General features: G+C 40.1%; 1 protein-coding gene across 12 annotated transcripts in view; it reads right to left on the bottom strand.

Annotated features, from left to right (window-relative positions):
• The window catches only part of NRF1 (nuclear respiratory factor 1), a 126979-nt gene that overhangs the window by 21834 nt on the left and 79189 nt on the right, over positions 1-25956 (bottom strand). For 10 of the 12 annotated variants that reach the window (XM_082632582.1, XM_082632583.1, XM_082632577.1 and 7 more), the window contains 5 exons: positions 22873-23031; positions 21652-21849; positions 20558-20659; positions 14161-14318; positions 6518-6642 (listed from right to left, as the gene is read on the bottom strand). In XM_082632582.1, the coding sequence (XP_082488708.1) occupies positions 6518-6642; positions 14161-14318; positions 20558-20659; positions 21652-21849; positions 22873-23031 (742 nt within the window). Of the gene's footprint in view, positions 1-6517; positions 6643-12290; positions 12350-13469; positions 14319-20557; positions 20660-21651; positions 21850-22872; positions 23032-25956 lie in introns of those variants that run through there. The other 2 variants (XM_082632576.1, XM_082632575.1) reach the window with 2 other exon arrangements.

Here is a 25956-nt window from a genome sequence, read left to right as displayed (position 1 = left end):
TCCAGTGGTTAAGACTTGGTGCTTTCACTGCCAGGCCTGGGTTCAATCCCTGGTTGGGGAGCTAAGATCCCACAAGCTGTGCGTGCGTGCCAAAAATAAAAATTAAATAAATAAAAAATAAACAGCACCCAGCCATCCCTCTTATGTTCACTAAGTGCAAAGTAACCGGCTCACTGAAAATACTTAAATCTGACAGCCAGCTGCTGACTGCTTCTGTGACTTCTGGAACCAGAGAAACACACAGACCTATAGGCTTCTCCAGGCTAGCAAAGGAAAGCCTGTGTGTGCGTGTGCGTGCATGCGTGTGCAGTGGGTGGGGATGCTAGCAGGGGAGCACTTGGCATCAGAACCACCAGAGGATCCCTACAGCCATGAGGAACAGCTGGGGCAGATGGGCATTGTGGCTAGACCAGACAAAGGCAAGTGGCCTTCAGCAGAGATGGGAGAAAGGCCCGGACATTTCCAAACTTATTTGTTCAACACTGGGAGACAATCATCACGCTGTAGTTGTGGAGTCCAGGCAGAAACAGTCCCCATCAAAGGGGGGCAGCAGAGCAGAGCGGTTTGGAAACAAACTGCCTGAGTCAAATGTCACTCTGCTACGCTCTGTGTGAACCTGGTCAAGTTAGCAAAACTTTCTGTGTCCCAGTTTCTCCATACGTTAAATGGGGATAATAGTGTTTACCTTATAGAGATATTCTGAGCTTTAGATAAGTTAATGCATGTAAAACACTTAGCAGAGTGCTTACATAAGCAAGCATTATAGAAATGTTTGTTAAATAAATAAATCTAATGGGACAATGGGACTGAGAGACAGAATGCAAGGCTAACAGCAGAAAAGAATGCTATGTCCTACCTTGGAGTACACCATAAGTGGGTAGGGCCCCCACCATCATCTTTAATACAAAATTGAAATTGAAGTTGGGGAAAAAAAGAAGTTAAAATTTCAAAGTGCAAGAACTGAGCTTCCATAGAATTCTACATAAACAGAATGGATGGCCACAATTTCTTAGTCTAGAAAGATACACCTGGTTTGGTCTTAGGAGAATGAACATGGTTGCAGCAGGGATAATGTTTTCTCCAGCAACAATTACTGTCCCATTATTCAATTCACTGGGGCAGTATTCAGAGTTCTTGTCTCCTACTGCTGGTCCATCTTTGTCATAATGAACACTCCCCATGTCCCTTGCCCCAGGGAAAACTGGGGCAGAAGGAGAAGAGAAGCCTTAAATTAGTCAATTTTAAAACTTCTTAGCAGTTCTGCTAACAGGCTTGGTAGGATTTTTTTCTAGGATGAGGCTTAATTTTTCCAGATGAACTTAAAAATTATTGTGAAGTTCACTCTGCAAAAAAACTCTTTGGAATTTTGATTGAATTTTTTTCAAATTTGGAAATAGGCCTTTCACTAGCTGCTAAGAATAACATCACAATAATAAAATATTACAGTATAAAGAACGGAACAAACAGATGAATAGAAACAAAAGAGCCTCACACAAGACCTTACACCGGCTATTTAAGAATTCTGCATAATAAAGATGACAAACTGTTTCAAAACAGTTTTAAAAGGATGGATTTCAACCTTTTTTATAGGATAAATGATGCTGGAATAATTAATTATGTAGGGGAAAAAATGATTCAGATTCCTACCCAATGCCATATACCAAAATAAATTCCAGATATTTTACAGTATTTAAAATGAATATTGAGTCCACAGAATAACTGGCATATAGATATTGATCTGACTTGGGGCCTATGTAAACATAAAGGTAAAAAGAGAAATAATTAAGGAAATAAAAGTAAAAGTGGGACTTCCCTGGTGGCGCAGTGGTTAAGAATCCGCCTGCCAATGCAGGGGACACGGGTTCGATCCCTGGTCCAGGAAGATCCCACATGCCGTGGAGCAACTAAGCCTGTGTGCCACAACTACTGAGCCTGCGCTCTAGAGCCCATGAGCCACAACTACTGAAGCCCGAGCACCTAAAGCCCGAGTTCCGCAACAAGAGGAACCACTGCAATGAGAAGCCCGCTCACCACAACGAAGAGTAGCCCTGCTTGATGCAACTAGAGAAAGCCCATGTGCAGCAACGAAGACCCAATGCAACCAAATAAATAGATAAATAAAAATAAAATAAAATAAAAAGTGAAAGTAACAGAAGTGAAATAAAAATAAACAGGGAAAGCTTGCAACATATACAATAAAGGGATTACATCTTTCTCTTTCTCTTATTGATTTGGAAAAACTCTTCATATGTTAAAGACTTCAGCAGAAAACGGGTGAAGAACACGAATAGACAAATACAAAAAAACACATGTGTAGATAAAATCATGAAGGAAAAAGTAAAATTATCTATCACTAATATTAACAAATGCAAATTAAAATGAAATACAACTTACTGCCTACCAAATAGGCACACACACACACAAAGCAAATTATGCTAGTATCCAATTTCGGTGAAGGGTAACGAAGCAGGTTCTAAACAGTTCTGTTTTAAGTATAAGTAAGTATGAGCTATGTAGAGAGCAAAGAATCAAAGGTATGGACAAGTTTTTATACGAAGATGAAGAGTATTATTTTTGTTGTAAAAATAATATTAATAGCCTAAATTATCAACGATAGGGAATTGGTTATTATGATGGATAATATGATGATATATCAGCAAGTATTAAACATATATTAGCAAGTATCAAAAAATATTTAACCACATGAAAATGGTTAAGATATTTCAAAATAATTTATGAAATAGTACAACATGATCTTAATTAGGTTAAAAAACCTTATGAGGGCTTCCCTGGTGGCGCAGTGGTTTAGAGTCCGCCTGCCGATGCAGGGGACACGGGTTCGTGCCCCGGTCCGGGAGGATCCCGCATGCTGCGGAGCAGCTGGGCCCGTGAGCCATGGCTGCTGAGCCTGCGCGTCCAGAGCCTGTGCTCCGCAACGGGAGAGGCCACAACAGTGAGAGGCCCGCGTACCACAAACAAACAAACAAACAAAAAAAACCCCAGCAACAACAACAAAAAACCTTATGAATGGGGGGAAAAGGCCATATTTAAAAAACTCAACAAAAACAAAAACAAACCCTCAAAATATTAACATTCTATGTAGTGGGATCATAGATGATTTTTATAATCAGGACCAAAACAACCAAAACCAAAACAAACAACCCCAGGAAATGCTACGCTCCCCTTTTTTCTTGTGGTGTTGTTAGAAAAAGTGTCAGCCAGTTTAGAAAATGTTGATCCTTTCTCAGCAGCTCTGGTATGAAGCTTGATGGACAATAATTGAAGCAGATGATTCCCATTACCTTTACTGATTACCTATGAACTTCAATTATTTGTTTTGTCTTCCCCCCATCTAGCTTTTTTCATTATTTTTTGTAGAAATAGGAAGAAAGATGAAAGATCTGTGGATCTGGTTCCCTAGAGAATTGCTAACAATGGGTGGAAGGATGGGTGAGAGGTGAATATCACTCAAGAGTTCTTCAACCTGTGTGAGCCTGCCTTCATTGGTTCTGGAGTCCATTAGCAAAGGGAGTTCTAGGGTACAGAGGATGGCAGAGTAAAAGGAAACCAATGGGCAATTTAAAATTGTTCAACCTCTTAAGATGTGTTGGGGGGAAAAGCAAGGGATAACTGTGTTAAAAAGAAAAAAAAAAAGAAGAAAGAAAAGAAGAGGTAAAGGAAGGAACTCAACCAGAGGCCTTTCCCAGACTTAGGCATTTCAAAGACAAAGACACCTGTGAAAATCTTTGAATTGAACCAAACCATGAAACACCATCATAAAAGACCAAAGACTCATTTACCACTATTAGAAAAGGGAGAACATAAATGAAGTAGAGTAATGCTAGTGCTTGAGCAGTCTCTTTAGTGTTGGGGTGAGACAGGGTCCAGAAAAAAGAAGTCTTCAGATACAAGATCTCGTCAGGTCTGCCTTGGTAATTTGGAATTTAAACTTCTGCCACGAAGGTGTCATTATCCTTAACTTGAAAACCACTGACCTACACTGCCCCAGCCATCTCACATTGGTTACTGTACTCTATCCAGCTTCACACACAATCACCCTCCATCCCCTCTAGTTCCATCCCAGAAGATACTGAAACTCCTCCTTCAGGTTGGAACAGGCCAATATCCGCATTGTTCTTAGAAGAGTCATCTCCTAGTAGGATTTTTATTTAAGCCATACTCTGGAATCTGGGATGTATTTTTTTCCCCAGTAGTGTCTGTTACTAAATAGCACCTGTTCTCCTATCATCTTCCTGATAATAAACTCTTCCTGATAATAAATTTGGTCTACTGGCAGATACCATAAGCTTGTCATCACAAAAGTGACAAACAATGCCAATAGGACACAATCTGAAAGAATAATGCAAAAAGAACCCTTGAAATTCCAGACAGATAAACTAGTTGGTTAAATGAGAATATTTTGGTTCCAAGTCCCAGAGTAAATCCTAGAGCACTCTGGGTAAAAATGCTAGAAGGCAGAAAGAGCATCAGAATTACCTGGATCATATCCAATATTAGATTCATCCTCTGGATCCCCAAGGGATAGATGACATATGTGCCTTCACCTAATATTACTAGGATAAGGCACAACTCAACAGTCTGATTTGATATAGCACCAAGAAAGTGGTAAATCCAGCTCTCAAGTCTGAGTTCACACATGTTGGCAGGTCACAAACTAGGGAATGGTCGGTCTGCTTTGGGGAACCACTGGCTTTTTGGATGTAGATCATAATTTTCTCTTATCACAAATGCAGCCAACAACATGAAGTCAACACAACTGATTCACACAACCCAAGCTACTGAAAAGAAGCAGCTTCCAGGAATCAACAGTAATGGTGTGGTTCACCTTTATCTCATGGCTGAATAGATCTACTTGGCGGGAGCCCCAGAGAGTCCTTACACTTACCTATAAATTCATCTACCTGAAAAGGTGAGGCTAGGAAGGAGCCAGAACTATAAAGCAGTCTCTTCTCCTCACCCGGACCGGTCAAGACCACTAGAAGGGATAACAAAGTCTCCCATCAAACCCACACAGGGAATTATTTTTAGTAGTTCCACAGTGAATAACAGGAATTGCACTTCAGAAGAATGTGACACAGTCAGATATCTTCTGTTCAAGGTAGATGAGGACTGAAATGAGGAATAGAAAAAGATAAGGAAATAGGGGTAGGATTCAAGCTAAAGAGCGAGGTTTTCCTTAATTCCAACTACGGTCCATTTCACCCTGAACATACATGGCTATAAGATGCCCTTTACCTTGCAGTGTTTGGCTAAGATCAACTTTATCTCCATTTGGGTTAGTTCATGGAAGCCCCTAGCCCTACAGAAAAAGTAGGATGTAGTTTTAATATGTGATTTTTTGTTTTTTTTGTTTAAGACAATGATTCTCAGAAGCCACATGGCTCTTTACATTTCCTGTTATTCTTCTCTGGGAGACAGAAGTGCTTTCTTCTCCCCACTTTTGAAGGAGGATGCAGCATTGTGTCTTGCTTCAAAGACTTTTCCAACTAACATGTTATTTAGTTCTTAGGGATCTACCCTAAAAAAAGTGCCAGGGACTTTTCCTTCAGCCACTAAATGCCATTAAGGAACTGTCTGCCTAAATAAAAGTATGTCATTATCTATCCTCTTTCCAGGACTTTAAACTACAAATCTCCAAAAACCATAGAGTAGTTAATTTGTCCTACTTAACCTAATTATATGTATATTTTAAAAGCTTAATAAACAGTCACACAGAGTCTCACAGAACAGCACTGGTCTTCCTCTTTGACTCAGACTTTTGAGGTACTTCCTGGGCAGCTCAAGACTTCGTTACTGACTCCCAGAGCCTGCTGAAGTAGATCCAAAGAGCTGGGCTGGAGCTGTAAATTTTTGTCATCATATTTCTATGAACTTTATCCCTCTTGTTTATTCAGGATATCACCAATATCCAGGAAGTCAAAGAGCCGGGAAAGAAGGGCAGGGTGGTGGCAAGTTATTGGCTCAATCCGGAGGTCCTTGGTGAGGCCACATTTAACAGGAAGCAGAACCCATAGCATCAATCAGAAAAGCGCCTTTATCACAGCCTGCTGACTGACCTTGTGGTGAGATGGTGGTGCCTTTCTCGAGATAGTCAGAACATTCCTCGCTACCACAATGCACTCGCCCACAGGAGAGTCTCTGCTATAGTAAAGGACACTGATCTACCCCATGGGAGAAAATGGACAAAATGTACCTCACGGAAAATTTAAAAATCCCTCTCAGCAAGTATTGTCACAGCAAATAGTCACTTTTCAAATAAGTCATTCAGTTAGGTAGCCATTATTATGGCTTTTTTTCCCTCCCAGGAAACCCCAAGTCTCCTACTAGTGAAAGGAATCAGAGGCTCCTAGAATTTTCCTAGGTATCAATTGCCTACCAATATAAAAAAACTCAAATCAAAGTTCAACCTCATTCTGAAGGGTTTGTTGTCAGTCATGTCATGAAGGTTTAAGTGGAAACAGGGAAGAAATTCAATAAAATATTTATGCTCTCTTACCATTAGCATCTTGGACTCCAGTAAGTGCTCCGACAGCTGCTGCGGTTTCCCCAGACAGGACTATCTGTCCCCCCCCTTGCAAGGTGGCCTCGGCCAGGGTGGCGACAGCATGGGCAGCAGCTTCGCTGTGGGTATAGAAAGAGGAGGAGGGATGTATGAGTTGAATAAAGGTATAGCACTGCAGCAAGACAAACCAAACTTTCAACCTTTCCTAGGATCTCTCCACTGACTCCACGTTTGTGAGCCTACCAGCACATAAGGGATTCCAGGGCTATTGACAGAATCAGAGCAATTTTTAAATGATAATAATAAATAGCTAAAGAAATCCCAAGTCTTTCACGTTTATACAGCTAATGTGAGATTTTCTTTAAACCTAGGAAATGGGTGTTTGAGGACAGAAGGCACACATTCCCAGTCCCTTCTTTATCAGGATCAACTGAGTGGCTGTAAGCCATAGTGGAAGCTCTGATCCATATTCACAGTGCAAAAGCCATTTTGGTTGTCAATCACAAGGTTTTCTTTTTCTCTTTTCTCTTTACGGTAACACAAGGCAGACCATCTGAAACTGCCTTTTTATAGCTAAGGATGGATGATAATGTGAGGAGTCAGCAACCTGGACTTGCTATTCAATTAATATTAAATAATAACTCTACTCAATGCTCTGCAATAACCTATATGGGAAAAGAATCTGAAAAAGAATAGGTATGTGTATATGTATAACTAAATCACTTTGCTGTGCACCTGAAACTAACACAACATTGTAAATCAACTATATTCCAATATAAAATAAAAATTTTTTAAAAGATACATAAAAATATATCAAATAATAGCAATTTGGTTTACATCCATGATTCCAAATACAAAGTAATGGTTGACTAATATCTTGCAAAGTTCAGCCCTTCCTTTTGCTTCATGTACATGTAGGCAGCACTAAATTAACACTTAAAAGTTTAAATTATCACTATAAGCCCCGAATCCTTGACTCTACAAACATAATGAAATAAACCTCCCTTCACTGCAAACCAAATACTCTGCAGAACAGAAAGATATTAGCCATCTATTTAGAGTAAACACTATTCTAGCAGTTTGTATCCCATTTTTCTTTTCCTTATTGTATGCTTTTACTATATGCATAAATACCCACTTTTATTGATTCTATGATGATACAAACTATAAAATGTATTACTGTTTCATGTGCCAGCAAAAAAAGAAAAGTTCCTGGGCATTCCCTGGTGGTCCAGTGGTTAGGACTCCGCATTTTCACTGCCAGGGCCTGGGTTTGATCCCTGGTCAGGGAACTAAGATCCCCAAGCCCCACAGCACAGACAAAAAAAAAAAAAGTTCCTGACAATTGTAATCATAAGGTTACAGTTTACCATCCAAACTTCAGAGATGTTAAAATGTGGAAGAAAAGAAAAAAAGAACCCACCAGATAAATTCATCACCTCTCCTGGGAAAGTACCAGGTACCACTCTGCGCAGTTACTGAGGAAGTGTCAAAAGTGGGCATGGAGAAGAGGAGGTGGCGTCATTTAGTTTATCAGAGGTGGACAAAGTCCTGGGTTTGACACCGAATAAGCCAGTTGATTCAACTTTGTTCTGAAGCTGCAGACTTTGCCACAACTATGGCAGTCATCTCGCAAAAACAAGCTGTAGGGGAGGATGGGGCAGGGGGCTGTGGACTGGTTAAGGCAAACGTGTCAAGACTGTGGGCAAAGCAATGTGTACCAAACTTAACAGTGTTCATCTAAGAGAGTCAGCAAACAAGTAAAGCAACTGACATAATCATTCTTCTGGGGAAGACTTCTTGGTCACTATAAGGATGTTAGGAAGCAGTTTAAGAAATCCAATGGGCCTTCCCTGGTGGCGCAGTGGTTGAGAGTCCGCCTGCCGATGCAGGGGATATGGGTTCGCGCCCTGGTCCGGGAGGATCCCACATGCTGCGGAGCGGCTGGGCCTGTGAGCCATGGCCGCTGAGCCTGCGCGTCCAGAGCCTGTGCTCCGCAGCGGGAGAGGCCGCAAGAGTGAGAGGCCCGCGTACCACAAAAAAAAAAAAAAAAAAAAGAAATCCAATGGACAGAAAATCTCATTAAATAGAAAATTCTCCCCTTCTTGCTAACTTGCCTTGCTTTTTAAATTGTTATGTGTGTGTTTAAAAAGTTATTTTTCTCTGATAATAAAATGCATGTAGAAACTTGTAAAAATTCATTTAAGTATAAAAGAAAAATTTTAAATATCATGCAGAGATAAGAGCTATTTTCCTTCTAATCTTAAACACAACTTTAAACAGATAATCAGGATCATACTGTACAGTTTTATAGCCTGCTTTTCTTACCTAACTTGGTATTTCCCCATATAAATATTCTTTGACATTTATTCAAAATAATAAGTTAAATGTAAAACTGCTGATTCCCCCCACCCCCTTTTCTAGTTGTTCAGCTGTAGTAACTTTTAATTTCCAGGCTTCCTTCAACTTAGTTCAAGATCATGATCACATATTTCAAATTTATTTACTTCCTTTATAAAAAATTGGGGGATGGAATTGAGGTTGAGCAAAAAGCTGAACAGGATCATAGAGTTTCCATGCAGCCCCTTTAAAAGCTAAGATCAATCTCTGTGCTAAAACGTACTTCAGATCTGATACCCACAGCCAGTCATTCCATAGTATCTGTAACATGAATTCAGAGCCAAAGTGGACCCTTGATCTGGAATTACTACTAAGGCTATTCTTTACATTTTACAAGGTAGATTTTAATTTTAGGATGCTTTATAATTAATTATTAGAGATAGTAAAACGAATGATTATTTAGTGCCTAGACCCTTAACTTTTAATATTTTTCTGAGAAACTTGTGTCAAATAATATTACCAGCCAATTCTGCAGTGTTCAGCTATCACGGATTAACAATAAAAATATTTAACACTCTGACCTGAGACTTCATGGAAAGCCAAAAAGGATATTCTTTGGAAAATGCTTCAGCTGTGTGCTATTTTGAAGAAGAAAGCTGGTATATGAGAACTGTTTATATGGAAATAGGAGCTGTGTTTACAGGTTACCTCAGCAACTGCTCATTTCCCCACTGTTTTTATCACAATCTACAATAATCTTATTTCTATGACCATCAAAGGTGATGTCCTGCCACTCTTGGACACATGCTTGCAGTGTGAAATTTCACAGGCTATGAGGGGAAGAGCAGCCACCCAAGCCCTGACCCAGAAGAGTCCCGGTATCCAGTCATACCCATTTTATAATGTCTGAAGCTCTAAATATTTGAAGTCACGTTCTTTAGTACCTTTCTAAAATATGTTATGCTGGAAGAAAAGCTGTGAAGCAGCAACAACTAAAGCAATCTGGGATGCCAGGGATGAGGGGTCCGACAGGGATGACAGGTCCACAGGTCGGTGAGGTTAGTTACTGCATGCCCTGTTCAGGGGCCAGGGGCAAAGCAGCAATGGATGGATCTTTTACATCGTGCAAAAGACAATGGTGACGCCTGTGGTCAGCAGACTGCCATTCCCAAATCGATTCTAACCACTAGACTTCATGGGAAGTGATCAAACTGTACTGCGAGAAAAAGGTTACCTTCACTTAAAAGGTGAGTAGGGATCAAAACGTCTCTAAGCTACCACTTAGCAATTTTTCGACAAGTCATTTCCAAACCAGAGTTACAAATGAGAAGTTTCTAACAACCCCACCCCCACCTTTTTTTCTGTCAACGTTTTATCTGCAAGTGTCCAACATTCACCTATAGGAAAAAGAGGCGGTTGTATAGTCCCTGTCCTCTATTTCCAGAGAGGATTTCTGATCTAGGTTGTCCATCCCATGTTACTGGACAAATAAATACAAGTTCATATATTAAAGCCATGTTTTATTTTTAGTAAGATCTCTAATTTTAAGTCAATATTTCCATTTTAATAAATGGTAAGAGTAAATTTTTCTTTAAAAATATGATTCACTTATTTTCTTTAAGCAAAGTCTCTTCACAGCAAAAGAACAGCAACTCTAACTTTCTTGAGCATTTGTTTCCCCACAGCCCCGAGTCACAGCACTGCACACAGTTAGACACTCAGTAAAAATCGTCTTCCTGTCAACAACATCGCATACATTTCTACCAGGGCAAATGTAGATTCAGTCTACCAATAGTTATCGTGTATCTGTCTCTCTGTGCAAGGACTGTACTGGCTTTGCAGGACTTGTGTTAAGAGGGAATGTAAGTCTAGGACAACTTAACCAACAACCTGAAACTTCAAATTAATCACTGTGTTGCAACAAGCAAATGATGATTTCACTTCCTTTCCTGTCTGGTTGTTCAGGGTGCACAGGTCTTTTTTTTTGAGCTGTGACACTCTGCTTTTCATTTGTTCACTTTGATTCTCTCTCCATCTCCTTCCTAAAAGTGTTAACTTATTCTGTATTTTGAAAATAATTAAAATTAACTAGCTTCCATTTTTAAATGACAATTTCTCCATAACCCTTTTGGGTATGGAGGGTGGGCTACAGGTTGTCTGAGCCCAGGGCCCTCATTCTAATTTGCTATACAAAATTCTTTTAACAGCATGGTTGAAAAAAGGTCTGTCCTGCACCTGTCCTGATCCCCTTTCCCCTCAACAGTTGAGAGAACACCTCTGCCTTCTTGTTCTCCAGCTGCCATTCCATGTAGCCTGCCCCTCTCTCTTTGCTCTGCACCCACATCTGCTGTTTACAGTGCAGCAGAGGTGCAGGTGATTGTTAGAGAACCGTGCTTGTTCCATCTGTGCCTGAAAAAGAGAGGCTGGAAGGGAGCAGCTCTAGGAAATCGTTTTGTTACCACAGGAACAAAGACCAGATTCGCAGTATACTTTTCACTAAGATGACTTCCAGCAACGAATTCTTTGGAGAGGCTGAGAATGGGTCTCATCCCATAGAGAAGCAAACACAAAGGGCTTGTGTCTTAAGTCCAATCCTCCTGACGTTAGACAGTGGGTTACCGCTCCTGGAATTAGAAGCCCATGATGTTCCCCTAGTAGCCTGCTATAGTCTAGTCTTCACTGCCAGGCTTGGTTTCTTCACCCCCAGCAGAGGCTGCAACACACCATCCCCCAACACGCATCGGGGTGTTGAACTATCTGATTGCAAACAGATTTCAACATCTCTTTACTCCTCCTACATGCCAGTGAACCGTATTCTCCTTCCTTTGGAGTAAACACTGTAGCCACCTCAGCTGCATCTGAGTTTGTTAACAAGCCCTCAGGGGAAACCATTACCCTCCCTGCCTTTAGAAATAAGCCCTGGTCCATACACTAAAGGGAGCCAGAATGTGCCTCATGTTTTCCACTATGTACAGGGTTCCCAGGACACTCCCACTTCACTGGAATAGCAAAGGTGCTGGCTCGATGAAATGAAGTTTTTCTGGTCTTTGATGGTGGCCTTTTAGACCCCACGCTACAGTGAGGGGTTACCGGACCAAAAGGAAGGAGGGTTTCACTCTAGTCATAGCTTTCAGGAAGTTTATCTGTGTGTCCTCTCTCAAAGGTACAAGTAGGATTGAGTCAAAGTGTAAGGAATCAAATAAGACTTTCATGTTACTGAAAAGTGATATGGTTCAATGGGCTAAGAAAAACGTTTCGATCCCAGGTCACTCAGGGACTCACTGGTAACTCTGGAAGGATAAGTGTTTGTGTTATGTTTCAGTTTTTTATACTTGACCAACCACCAAGTCCTGACCATACTTCCTTCAAAATCAGTCGCTTTATCTCCACTCTTACTACTAGTTTCCACGCCTTTGACAAGTCATACCTGGACTGCCTCTTCTTAACTGGCCTTCTATTTCTAATCTCTTCTCGCTGTAAACAATTCTAAGTAGACAAAATTTAAAATATAAGTTAAGTGATAAGTATAATTCCTGAAATGCTAATTACAGGCCAGACACTTTGATGAGAGTTTTATATACATCATTTCATTGAATCTTTATGATTCTACATGATGAAAATTATCCTTATTATAATGATGATGAGACTAATGCTCAGGGGTTAAATTTCTCAAGATCGAATGGCAACTAAATGGCAGAGGTAGGATTCAAACCTGAATCTATACGACCTCAGAACCCTCTTCTCAGCCACTGTATACTACACAGCCTGATGGAAATCTTCTGTACATAAGCCTATCAAGGCTTTCTAGTGTCTACCACAGCCAATCTAAACTTCAGCTGATTTTTATATTTTGGAGGAAGTGATCCCCTTACTCTGAATTCCTGCTATGTTCATAGTCTACACCATACATTTGGACAGTAAATTACACTCTGAGTAATATGTTTGCTAAGTGTTTTACTTAAACCAATCTCCCCATTCAAAGTATGATTTCTTTTAGGGCAGACATGGTATCTTAGAGCATTTTCCTTAGTTACAGCCTGACCTAGCAGAGTGCTGGCATGCCGCAAGAGTTCAAAGACTATTTGAGGCTAACAGCTGCTGCACATAATGTTAACAGCAACCTTACCATATGCTGGGCACTGACCTAAGGATCTCACATGCATTGACTTTTCCCATTCTCATAGCACCCCTACAAAGTAGGCACTGTTTTTACCCCCATTTTACATAGAGGAAAGCCTTGGCATTGAGCTCAAGTAAATCACCCAAGGTCAAACAGCTAGTAAGTGACAGAGCTGGGATTCAAACCCAAGTAGCCTGGCTTCAAAGCACACACTCTTAACCATTAGTTAAAATGTCTGGGTCCTGGGCTTCCCTGGTGGCGCAGTGGTTGAGAGTCCGCCTGCCGATGCAGGGGACGCGGGTTTGTGCCCCGGTCCGGGAGGATCCCACATGCCGCAGAGCGCCTGGGCCCGTGAGCCATGGCCACTGAGCCTGCACGTCCGGAGCTTGTGCTCCGCAACGGGAGAGGCCACAACAGTGAGAGGCCCACGTACCGCAAAAAAAAAAAAAAAAAAAAAAAAAAATTGTCTAGGTCCATTGAAAATAAAATTGTGTAAGCAATGAACAACAAGAATAATAATATGGGGATGATTTTTTTCTGTCAACAACGAATAGAAGGAACCAAGCACGAACAAAACAATTTAGTTTTGGAAATTACCTCTTACTAGAGTATTCCATTCTGCAGTATCCTTCCTAAACATATCTGAAGAAAAAAATTCAGTTTTTCCCAATAATCCAAAACTTATTTTATTTCAAAGTTACTAATAAGCGAGGGAAACAAATTTCCTGAAAAGTCAGTAAAGTCAGCTCCTGACCAGCTAACACATGGATTTAATACCCATAACAAAAAGCAGTTTCTTAGTAGGATAAAAGGAAAATCAATCCTGAAGCTTCTTGATTTTTTATTACATCCTTTGGTCCCTTTAAAAACACAAAGTACTTACATCTTGCTGCTTTTGGTCTGTTAAGGAGCACAGAATAGGATAAAGCAAAAGGGACCCATGTCCCTTGACCAGAAGGCTTGAGCTGGAAGTCAGGCTGGACTGGTTGCTGGGGATGGGATAGGATGGGAAGGCAGTAGGTGAGGGCTGATTATAAAACAACTTACAGTATCCTATGGGCTAAGAGTATTAAGTTCCAAATGCCAATTGTGACAAAGTGAGGTACAACGTTTCTCTTTACATCTGTATACAGGGACAGATTCGTCCTCCTCTTTTATCGCCCACCCCTGCCTCCACCTGTTGAGTGCCATGGTGACCGTGGCTCCCTGCTGCATCTCCTGAGAAGCTGCCACTGCAGCCTCTGCCAATGATGCCACCGCCTGGGTAGCCTCTGATGCTTGTGTCGTCTGGATGGTCATCTCACCTCCTTGTAACGTGGCCCAATTTTGTTCCACCTGAGGCAGAAAAGGACATGATAGTTAAAAAATCAAACTCACAAAAGGATTATGATTTTTAAAAGTCATTTTTCTAAAAAACTGCTACGTGCTCAGCCAAATACATACATACTTTTAAATTAACATGAATTACAACGTATAGAACAGGGTTTTTAGCAAATCTTTGGTGTTAAAAAGGGGGGTATTAGAATATATATTTGAATTTGCTTATATTTGCGTAAAGAAATTCTGGAAGGACACAAAAGAAACCATTGAAAATATTTCCCTCAGTGTGTGCAGAGGGAGGAGTTGTGGGAATAGGTTGGATAGAAGGCAGAAAGATTTTTCACTGCAGCCTTTTACATAATTTTTGAAATATGAGTCATATCAATATAGTACCTATTCTAAAATTAAAGTTTCTGAATAAACCATAAGTATAATTCTAAAAAAATTCAAACTGTACCAAAAGGAATATAATGCCAGTACTCCAGACCCTTTACCCAAAGGCCACTGTTGTTACCTATTTCTCTATTTCTCATGCATCTTTGCAGGGATATTCTCTTGATATGTGAGCATATTTACACATACACATACACACACTCAAGAAAAATGGCAGTACATGCTACATGCTTTTTGTACCTTGCTTTTTTTCATAAACGATACAGCTCTGAAATGATTTTATTTTGGAATGTATCAAACTGCTTCACTCATTCATGATTCATAATAATGGCTGCATAGCATTATATTATATGGATACACCATGATTTACTTAACCAGACATCTTTTAGTGGGCATTTAGGTAGTTTCCAGTGTTTTGCTATTACAAACAGTACTGTGATGAATATCCTTATACACTACTTTGTATAGTTTATGTGAGTCTACTTATTGAGTAAATTCCTAGAAGTGGAATTATATATCAAAATTATTTTGTATTTTTATTTTTGATGGAAACTGCCAAATTCAGTAAACAATTTTTTTAATGTAGCAAAACCTGCTTTTCTTCTACTGGGGAGGAATTATGAAGAAACGAAACAAGCAACAAAACAAACAAAAAATAACATACTATCTGGTTATATAGAGTAGATTAGAATTCAGCTTTTCTAGATCTAGAACAGGGTTTCTCAACAATAGCACTATTAACATTTTGGGTTAAATAATTCTTTGTTGTGAGGTCTGTCCTGTGGACTGTAGGATGTTTAGCAGCATCCTTGGTTTCTACCCGGTAGATGCTAATACATCCTCCCCAGTCATGATAATCAAACGTATCTCCAGACATTGTCAAATGTCCTCTCTGAGGGGTATAGGGGTTGCCCCGGGTTGAGAACCACTGATTTTAGTACAATGCTTTGCCATTTAGAGATTTTTTTTCAGTCCTGGATACCTGAATCTAGCTACTTCAGTCCATTTTGCTCAATAATACTGGTTAAGTATCCCCTCGCCCCCTGCCACCACCCCTCCACCCAAAACCAAAAAGCAACAGGGGCAGTGAGAGCAGTTTTTATTCTAAAATACGGTAGGTGATAAATCAAGCAGCTCAGGTATACTATTTCTACAGACTCAGGTCTCAGGATGTTAGCTGTGTTTACTGGAGCTCTTTCTGGGGCCCAGTGAGTGGTAAACTTGTGCTTTCATGTTACTGTGTCCCAAAGAAAGTGTCACAAGCTCTAGGAGACACAGATACTTAAAATGCCTCCCGTGGGACTTCCCTGGTGGTGCAATGGTTAAGAATCCGCCTGCCAATGCAGGGGACACAGGTTCGAGCCCTGGTGCGGGAAGATCCCACGTGCCGCGGAGCAACTAAGCCTATGCCCCACAACTACTGAGCCTGCGCTCTTGAGCCCGCGAGCCACAATACTGAGCCCGTGCTCAGCCCGAAGCCCACGTGCCTAGAGCCCGTGCTCCACAGCAAGAGAAGCCACCGTAATGAGAAGCCCGCGCACCACAATGAAGAATGGCTCCGCCCACCGCAACTAGAGAAAGCCCATGCACAGCAATGAAGACACAACACAGCCAAAAATAAAATAAACAAAATTTAAAATAAAATAAAATAAAATGAAATAAAATGCCTCCTGCTTTGGCTCTATTGCTATACTTAGATTATCATAGTGCTCCTCCAAATGTTTGTCAAAAGCTCCCCAGAGAATGAGACATTCCTTTGGGCTACATTAGTATTTGCCCTGAGTTCTTATAGACAGTGGGCTGTGCCAGCAAGCCTTCAAGGCCCAACATTAAGAGCCAGAGATACCCTTACTTCCTTCCCGTAGAGCTGCAAGGTTGCCCACTCAGGAATTCACGAAACTCTTGCTTCTTAAGGTATTATCTCTTTGATCTCATTATTCCAATGAGCATCACTGCAAACAATGCCACTTTAGATGGCGAGTTACACTGCCAATCCATAGATGGTCGATGATTCCACTCAGAACATCAGCTGAAGCTGGCCAGCCCTGTAGCATTTTCCTCTTTCCAGATCTCCCCCTCTATATTTCTGCCCATCCCATTGCTGAGTATGGCCTAGTGCAGCTCTCCCAAGTACTCATACTCTACGGCAGCAACTTAATACATATACATTTGGTTACAGCTACATTTGTAGTGAAAATGGTATCAGAATGTTGCCATACACAGTATACTTTAAGGAAGTTAAATTTGTGGCACTGAAGATTAATGGATGGCGGTAAAGGGTGGAGAAGTGGGAAGAAGCAGACGAAGAGATTTCTATTCAGAGTAATGACAGGTAATAAATAAATCAGCTTAGGTGTTAACGCTTCTTTGGAATTTCCTATTCTTGAGTCTCAGTGCTTTAGAGTTGTGTTTGCTTGAGCTCTTGCTGTGCTCCCTTTCCATCTTTTGGGAGCCACTGTGTGGTTATCTATGCCTGGATGTCACCATGTCCCAGAGAAAGGCCACAAACTCTAGAAGGGAAAGATATTCAGAGGATGTACAGTTAGCTTCTGTGCTTTTCTGAGAGAGACCCACTACAGTGAGGCCCTTCAAACTGTGGCTATCCTTGTCCCTCTGGCTACCGTGAACCACCTTGGCTTTTCCACACTTTCACACTGTGATGCACTGCATGTGATGCTCCCTTTGAGAGGAACACAACTCCCATCCTTTGCTTCCTGTTCAGCCCTCTAGTCTGAGCTCAGGTGAGATTAGAGCCAAGACAACTCCATTTAAAGACAACTCCCTATAGTCCAAGGCTCAGGACCTCTCCTCTGGGTCCCACAGTACCCTGGGCTTGCTTCTACTAGATCCTTATCTGATTGCCATTTTCTCTGATGTGTTTTTCTCTACCACCTACCTGTGTGCTCCTTAAGAGCAAGAATGGTCTTTACTTTCCTCTACCTATAGTATACACAGTGTCTGGCACAGGGCTCAGAAAGCATTTACTTAATGGATACATGAAGAACATGTTCCTTTATTCAGATTTCCCTACTTGCTCTTCAGCATACCTATATTTCAAATAAATTGATATTCAATTGATATTCATAAATTGATATTCAAAAAAAACCCCACCTAAAATAAGCTGTGCTACTTCAAAACTGTTACATGTGTTGATGGTTCAGTTTAAAATTCATGTCTCTAATGTCTCTGTACTTTGGTTTCTTCTGTTTCTTCTAACAGAAGCACATGTCCTACTATTATCAGATATCATTTCTGTTTCAAATTTCAATTTTTCTGACACATAATGCAATTAATATCACCCATATCAACTGGTGGTCTTACCGCAGAATAATTCTCAAATCCATTTGTATTTGTAAATATGCCATCAAAATGGAAATTGTGTATTTTGAAATCAATATATAGTTTATTTCATATTATTTTGAAGTTCTTTCCTTATTCATTTCTAAATGTTTATGTAATTTGTTCTGTGTCCCTAATTAGTTTTAAGTTGCATTAGGTTAGAGATTCTTTTGGTTTCTTTATAACTACTTAGATTATTCAATATTCTCAGCACACAGAGTACTCAGAGTTGGGAGACCATTTTATTACCAGAAGAGACAGGCTCACCGAAGGTCCTTCTTATAAATGTAACCAATTGCAACTAACTGGATGTTAAATGCAGTATGATCTAATGTAAGAGCTCTCACTGGCAAGGCTAGGATAACAAAATAACCTTAAAACTTCCAGAAGTATAGGTATTATTTATTTTTGTAAATAACTTTCTGTTCCTTGGAGAAACAATGTTACATACAGGCGGTAGGATGTTTCTACTGAGTCACCCGATACAATGCTTTGTTGGCTTAATATGGTCTTATCTGTCCCAAGTCAGTGAGATATTCTGACTAATCACAGTCCTCATGGCTCAAAACTAAGATGCTGACAACCATGTCAACATCTAATCAGAAGGCACATAGAAGCAAACTATAGACTCTAAAACATTTTGCCACTTTCTGAGATAACCTATGCTTCTTTTCTTCATATTTTTGTTTCATTGTAAGTGTGGGAAGGGTTAGAATTTTTTTAATCTGACTGAATCTGGGTATTACCAACAGGTTATTTGTATATATCATTCACACACTTCCACACAGATGACTTTAAAACGATGTCAGTGTGCTGGAAAAGCCATAGATATGTGACTGAGATTTTTGTATCCTTCATATTTTCCATGAACTTTTGGATACATTGGTTGTGTGAAGTTATTCTGTAAAATGGGTTTCAAAGAATTAGTCTCTAGAGAAGTGTTTAAGCAACTCAAAGTTACTTTCTTTAAAAGAGTACCCAGGAAACATTCACTAGGGAGATACTGTAAATAACTTTGAGTCACAAAGTAACAAATCCCATAAATGTACCCACCACTGTCTTTGCTACCTCTTTCACACTTCAAGGAGTGTCTGTCCTCTAGTTTTAGTGTTTGGGGACTGACGAATTTTCCCCTCAGCTAATCCATTCTCTTTCATGATGTTTATATACCTTTAAAAGTAAATCTGTTGACTTCTACCTTTCTATACTGGAAAAGCAAAGGGTAGCTCCTGCCCCAAACCCTCCCAGGCTCCCTCACTGGAAACACTCTCTCCTGAAGCTACAGACCACTTTGCAGCCTCTCTGACAGCAGGAACCACAGTTCATTTATGTAGATGCTTCTCTCTCTCTGAGAGCAGGGCTCCAGTGTAAATCAACTCTACACATCTAACACCTCAACTGCAGCACAGCGGGGGGCTCAGCACATGCTGGCTGACAGGAGCCTGCTGTATTTCTCTTCACCTTGCTAGCCATGACCCTGTATCAGTTCTCTCCCTTTCCTGAGATGCACAAATAAGAGTGACTTTGTGGTGTTCTGAGTGGAAATATTCCATGGTTTTGAACAAGGGTGAGATAATATTTTTTTAGCTTTATTTCTGATATTGCTCTTTGACATTTGTTGGCTATTTTTCAAATTTCAGAAGTATAACCTTTAGGTGAAAAGTCCACAGTGACTTAACGAGCCCTTTCCTCAACTTCACTGATGGCTCAGAGCTTAGACAACATTTTTCTAATTGCGTTACCCAGCTTCAACACTTACACTGTGCCTTTGGGCAAGTCACCTAACCTTTCAGTTTCATCATGTATAAAGCAAAGATGATAACAGAACCTGTACTTCCTAGGGTTGAGGAGTGCTTAGTTTACCGAGTGTCAATAAAGGTTAGCTACCTTCTTTTAAGTTAACATCCCATAATTATCTCAGTTTTGATAGGGAAAGATTTTCTTGTTCTTTTTTTTTTCTGGCTGTGCCACGCTGCTTGTGGGATCTTAGTTCCCTGACCAGGGATTGAACTCAGGCCACAGCAGTGAAAGCTCTGTGGCTGAGTCCTAACCACTGGGCCTCCAGGGAATTCCCAGGAAAGGATTTTCTTGTGAAGTCTTTTCAAAGGCTCATTTAAAATGCAATAAGTCATGTCTACTGATTTACAAATATATATATCCCTTCAAAGAATGTTTTAGTCAGCTTTAATTTTAATGATCTAATTTTTTTCATAAAGTCCAAAGATTAAATTCTTTGGGATTCACAGCATAAAAGTACTAAATCCTATGTTACAAATATACAATTGTAAGTTCCTGACAGTTATGCCTGAATCATAAGGATCCATAAATTTCGATTGTTGTAATTAACAGACACAGAGTAAGCTACTTCGCAAAACTGACATGGTGTGATGTCTTAAACGGTTTAAGTAAAACAATGCTACAGACGTGTAGGCTACTTACAGTCTCTTCATCTTCTGGACCCTCCCTCTCCCTCACCTATACATTTGAGTATTTAAGTGGAAACAGACAGAATCCTTTCTTACCTCTCCATCAGCCACAGCAGAATAATTCACTTGGGCAACAGTGACTGTGGTTGGCAATTCTGAAGCATCAGCCAATGTGGCTACTGTTGCCCCTGTACCAACCTAAAGAAAAAACATGGAAAGTGATGTGTCAGTGGATGGATCCTTCAACCTCTCCTTTACTCAGAAGTTAAGATTCATATAATCCCAAATTCAGCAGAGGTAATGATTAATATACTTTGTAATATGAAATGAATTACTAAAATCACATCTCAGACACTAACATGAGTTTCAGAGTTTTACTTCAACCATATAAGTCACTATGAGAAGCCATCATGTTTCATCATTGGTGCCCAGTGTCAGTCAACCAACTTTCTACTCTCACCTCAATCTGAATTTTAGACACTCCCTCTATCTACCAACAAATTGTGTTTCACCTCAGAAGTGGTAATCCAGAAGGAATATTTCCTGGCCACTGAGAGAGTGAAATTGTAAAAAAAAAAAGAAGCCATTTTTATAGTGCTTTGATTTGGAAATGTCTAGAAATGCTATCTACAGCTTTGTATTTAGCAAAATGCAAACAATTTAAAATATTATTCAAAAAATCGAGTTCAGGTAGGAAGATCTTGGGGAGCTGTATAAAATTCATACAAGAATTTATATAAAGACAACTTTCTTGGGCTTCCCTGGTGGCGCAGTGGTTAAGAATCTGCATGCCAATGCAGGGGACACGGGTTCGAGACCCGGTCTGGGAAGATCCCATATGCCACAGAGCAACTAAGCCCGTGCGCCACAACTACTGAGCCTGAGCTCTAGAGCCCGCAAGCCACAACTACTGAGCCCACGTGCCACAACTACTGAAGCCCGTGCGCCTAGAGTCCATGCTCTGCAACAAGAAGCCACCACGATGAGAAGCTCATGCACCACAACGAAGAGTAGCCTCCACTTGCTGCAACTAGAGAAAGCCAGCACACAGCAATGAAGACCCAACGCAGCCAAAAATAAATTAATTAAAAAAAAAAAAAAAAAAAAAAGACAACTTTCTCCAGTCTGAGGTGAGGTGCCCACTGATCTGCCTCAGAAATCACAATCTGGTAACCAGAAGGTTTACTCACCTGGATAAGCGAGACAGTGCCATCAGGGTTACTAAAGGTCTGGACTACGGTCTGTGATGGTACAAGATGGGCTATACTGTGTGTGGTTGTGGCCTGTGTTTGTGTTTGCTGATCTTCAAAAGCATACAAAAGGTCTTCCCGCCCATGCTGTTTATAACAGTTTTTAACTATGGTCCGTAGTGCCTGGGTCCATGAAACCTGTCATCAAAAGACCAGAAAAGCACATTAAGTCACAAAGAATGTTGGTTATTCAGTTCTACCGTGGAATAAGCAGCTGCTCATTTATCAAACCAAACCAAACTTGCATGGAGTAACTCTCTCAGGATTATTTCCCACAGACCGATTTGGACATAAAGAAATTCAGCACCAAGTACCAACAATTTCACACTGGTTTCCTTCCTGATCAAAGTCTGGTTTAACTTTTGGGTTTTCCTGAGGCCAACTGTTAAACTTCTCACAGAAGAAGGTTACTCTTTTGTCAAGAATTTTATTTAAGATTTTAAAAAATATTTATTTATTTATTTGGCTGTGCCAGGTCTGCTGCTGTGGCACGCGGGATCTTCGTTGCAGCATGTGGGATCTTCAGTTGTGGCATGTGGGCTCTTAGTTGCAGCATGAGGGACCTAGTTCCCTGACCAGGGATTGAACCCGGGCCCCCTGCATTGGGAGTGTGGAGTCTTAACCACTGGACCACGAGGGAAGTCCCTTTATTTAAGATCCTCAGTAGATTTTTAAAGCTAACTGAAAAAAATGAATATGCAGAACAAGTAAGGGAGGACACCTGGTTTAGTCTTTCTTCTTTTTTAAAATAAGTTTCATTATCAGCAGACTTCACTAACTTCACATCTCTCTATATTTATATTTTCAACAGTGATGCTTGCTAACAAGAAATAAGGACATTTCAAGTCTTCAAAGTGATTAATACCTTTTACTTCAAGTTTCGTTAGTTTTTCCAAGCACCTTATAAAATTAAAACTGCTCCAAAAGGCAACTATGTAGAGAGAAGTGTAAATTCACAGACCCAGCCCAAGTCTTTACAGTGATGGAGTGATGAATGGGAAAGGCTATAAATCAGAGAATATCAAACCTCTTTTGGGGGATAGGTTTGACTATTACACAAATGTTTTTAGACTTTATAGCATAAGAAGTAGAATAACAAAAATGAGGTGGTTGATTCAGAATGGAACAGCAATAGGAAACGCAGGCCACAGGAACCCTCACCCTCTGCTTTTGCTCTTCTGTGCGGACATCGCTCCGAACGTTTGCCCATGGGATATCTTCAGGCCACCAGATGGGCTTGCAGCTTTCTTTACCCCAGCCTGGTTTTCCCCGACCTGTGGAGTACTTCAGCATCTCTGGAATAAATGCCCGAAGCTGGGCCTGGAAAAGAAGAGTGTGGTCATCAGTAGTCATGAAAGACATCTGGGATGTGTTTATGCCTCCCAACAAATTCTAAGATTATAAAACAGAAATTCTTCCTGGAGGGTTATGGGGAGTCCCAAAATGTGACTGTGAGAACCGACTGTTTCTCATAGGTTACTATAGCTCCATGGGTGATGGAGAATTATACATATGTTGGTAAAGTACATCTTAAGCTGTATTTCATACACTTGTTCCTATAAGATCAAGAATATCTTCCCCCATGTTTGATTTCCGCCCCCTAAGGTACTATTGATGCTATAGCTTATTTCCTTTCTAGAACGTCCATGCATTTTGACACTTTGGTGTCAAAGTCAACATGTCTTCAACATGTTGTTCTGGAGGTAGTAATCAGAACAATTAGATGAGAGAAATAAGAGGTGAGGAACAGATAAAATCACCACTATTTGTAAACGGTATGACAGTGTATCTGGAAATCCCCAGAAAATAAAATGAAAAAACTACTATAAACAATGAGAGTTTGGTAACATGATTGGTCACAAAATATATGAAAATAAATGGGCTTTACTTAATAAAAAGGGAAAATAACCGTAAAACTCTTCTAAAAAGTTTCTAGTAAGATAGTCCAATGTCTATGAGTCTGACATATAGATATACATAATGAAGCATGTGTTGATCTTAATGAATTTCATTCAAATTTATTTTACAAATCAAATCCAGATCAGACAGATGTTAAACCAGAGAGACAACTACCTTTCTTTATCTCCTGGCACGGTAACCACGCTGTGCGTGTATACTGGGGGAGAAGGGGAGCCTACTTTGTGAATATTCTCAGTTGCTGACAATGATTTTTGGCAAGAGAAGCAGTTTATCAAGTTATAATCTTCCTCCTCAGACCTACTGCTTCCCTTTGAACCTGGTGGTCTATAGTACACCAGAGATAAGCAGCAACCTTCATCTAAGGATACACTCATACTGCCTCTTAAGACCAAAAGGAGAGGACAATTTTAGCATGAGTCACACGCAAGGACATGGGCTTGTAGCCGTAAAATAGAGAAAGAAAAAAATAGAAATGAGAATACTTAAGTATTAATGAGATAATGAGTACAGCAAAACGTGTATTAAAGAGCCTATTTAAATATCAAGTGTTCTCATTTAAATACTATTTTACCAGAAGATGACAGAAATTAGTACATAATAGGGAAGCATGAAACCAAATCAGTAATGTTTACCTAATAAAGATAGGTCTTGCTGACTGTATTTACATCGTTAATTCTTGTCCCAAGCCTGCCATTTCACCTCTTTCTAAGTACACCCCATCTCCCAGACAGTCTCCTGCATGCAGGATATGGTATTATATACTCCGTTATATATTTGGCTCTGTGGCATCAAGCAGCAGGCTAATAGAAATGTATCCATTTGCAAACCCAGGCTATCAGCTGGCTCATGAGGTCACTTCTTCAGTTATTTTAAGAAAGTGCATCTCAAAGTCATTTTTCCCTTTATCCTGGCTTCCTGGGAGTGTCTTTTTCTAGCCTCAGTTATATAGAGAAGGAAAAGGCTTAGTCCTCACACACAATATTTACATTTCTTCATATAAAGAAATTATAGCTTTCTCAGATGCATAAAAAAAATAAACTCATACCACAGACTTTTATAAGTCTTCCCCTTTCTTTTAATCCCATTATCAGTCTCCAAAAGGAGAGTTCTTTATATCCATGCCCAGCAGAGTGAGGAGATAATGAAATAAGAAGGCCAAATATCTCTAAATTTACAAAAAATTAAAGTTTTTAAAAGATGTTTTATGTGCTAGAATTTCTGGATGGGAAATGTTTCAAAGCCCCAGGAAGAAGACAGTAGAAGCTAATATGAGAGGCAGGAGAAACGGAAGCAGCACAAAGGAAAGGTTACTTCCACAGGGAAAAACCTCATTAAGTTAAAAAATGGGCCCAGAGTGAAATTAATAAGTTCCAATTCAGAGTCAGATCTTAGCTTTTTAAAGTACTAACTATCAACTGTACAAAATTTGCCCCTACATCAAACAAGAGGCAAAAAGCACTTTCTACTACAAAAGTTAACTTTTCAAGCCTGTATAGTTTAGAGATGAAGGACAATCTTTGCTTTTAAGTGCAGAGATAATGTGACTTCACTGAAAGAAGCAATTTTCCACCAGACTATTTTCATACTGTCCCAAATAACTAGTGCTAATAAAGGGATATTAATAAGGGGAAATGAGCTGTCTGGTATAGAAAGAGTTAAATGATTCCTTTCCAGAATTCAGCACTGTGCTCTCATTACCAGTTGGATTAATTACTGGTCCTGGAGAGTTTTGGAAACCCAAGCTACTCAATGCGCTTGTTAAGAAAGGTTTGTCTTTAATCCGCAGGGGAGACAATCAACAGGATCAGCAAAGGTAAAGCCTATCCTCTCCGGCTATCCTTTAATTGGGCTGCAACAAGCTTTCCCGGCCTCTCATTCTAATTTAAGGGCTCTAGATGGGCTTCAAGTGCCTGGCGTGGTCAGTAAGCCCACCTCAAACCAGCAGAGAGTAGAAAATACCACTCCTTCCAGGGCACACTCAGCAAAGAAAAAAGATATTAAATTCATGCCAGTGGCAATCAATAGTAAAGATTATGTGGAAACCACAGATGGTTTAAAAAAAGCGATTTTCTAAAACTCTGAAAGTTTTAATCTGGCCAAAATGAAACAATATTTCTTACTATGCTAGAAATTTTCCACTTGTAAATTTTGTTACTTTGCTGTCCAACAATGCTTTATCCTTATATATTCCCAAGTACCCTTCTCCTCCCATTTCCTCTCTCTTTGCTCTGCATGTACCCGAGATGAGGAATTTTGAGGCTCCAGATGTCCATTTAGGTTCAGTAACCAAGAAAAGGCCTTTCAAAGCAAAATGTTTGCCAACTC

This window comes from Mesoplodon mirus (genome assembly GCF_964341445.2).
Source record: "Mesoplodon mirus genome assembly, chromosome: 9".
Classification (NCBI taxonomy): Eukaryota; Metazoa; Chordata; class Mammalia; order Artiodactyla; family Ziphiidae; genus Mesoplodon; species Mesoplodon mirus.
Note: the sequence above shows the minus strand (reverse complement) of the source record. Positions and strands in the feature narration are given on the sequence as shown.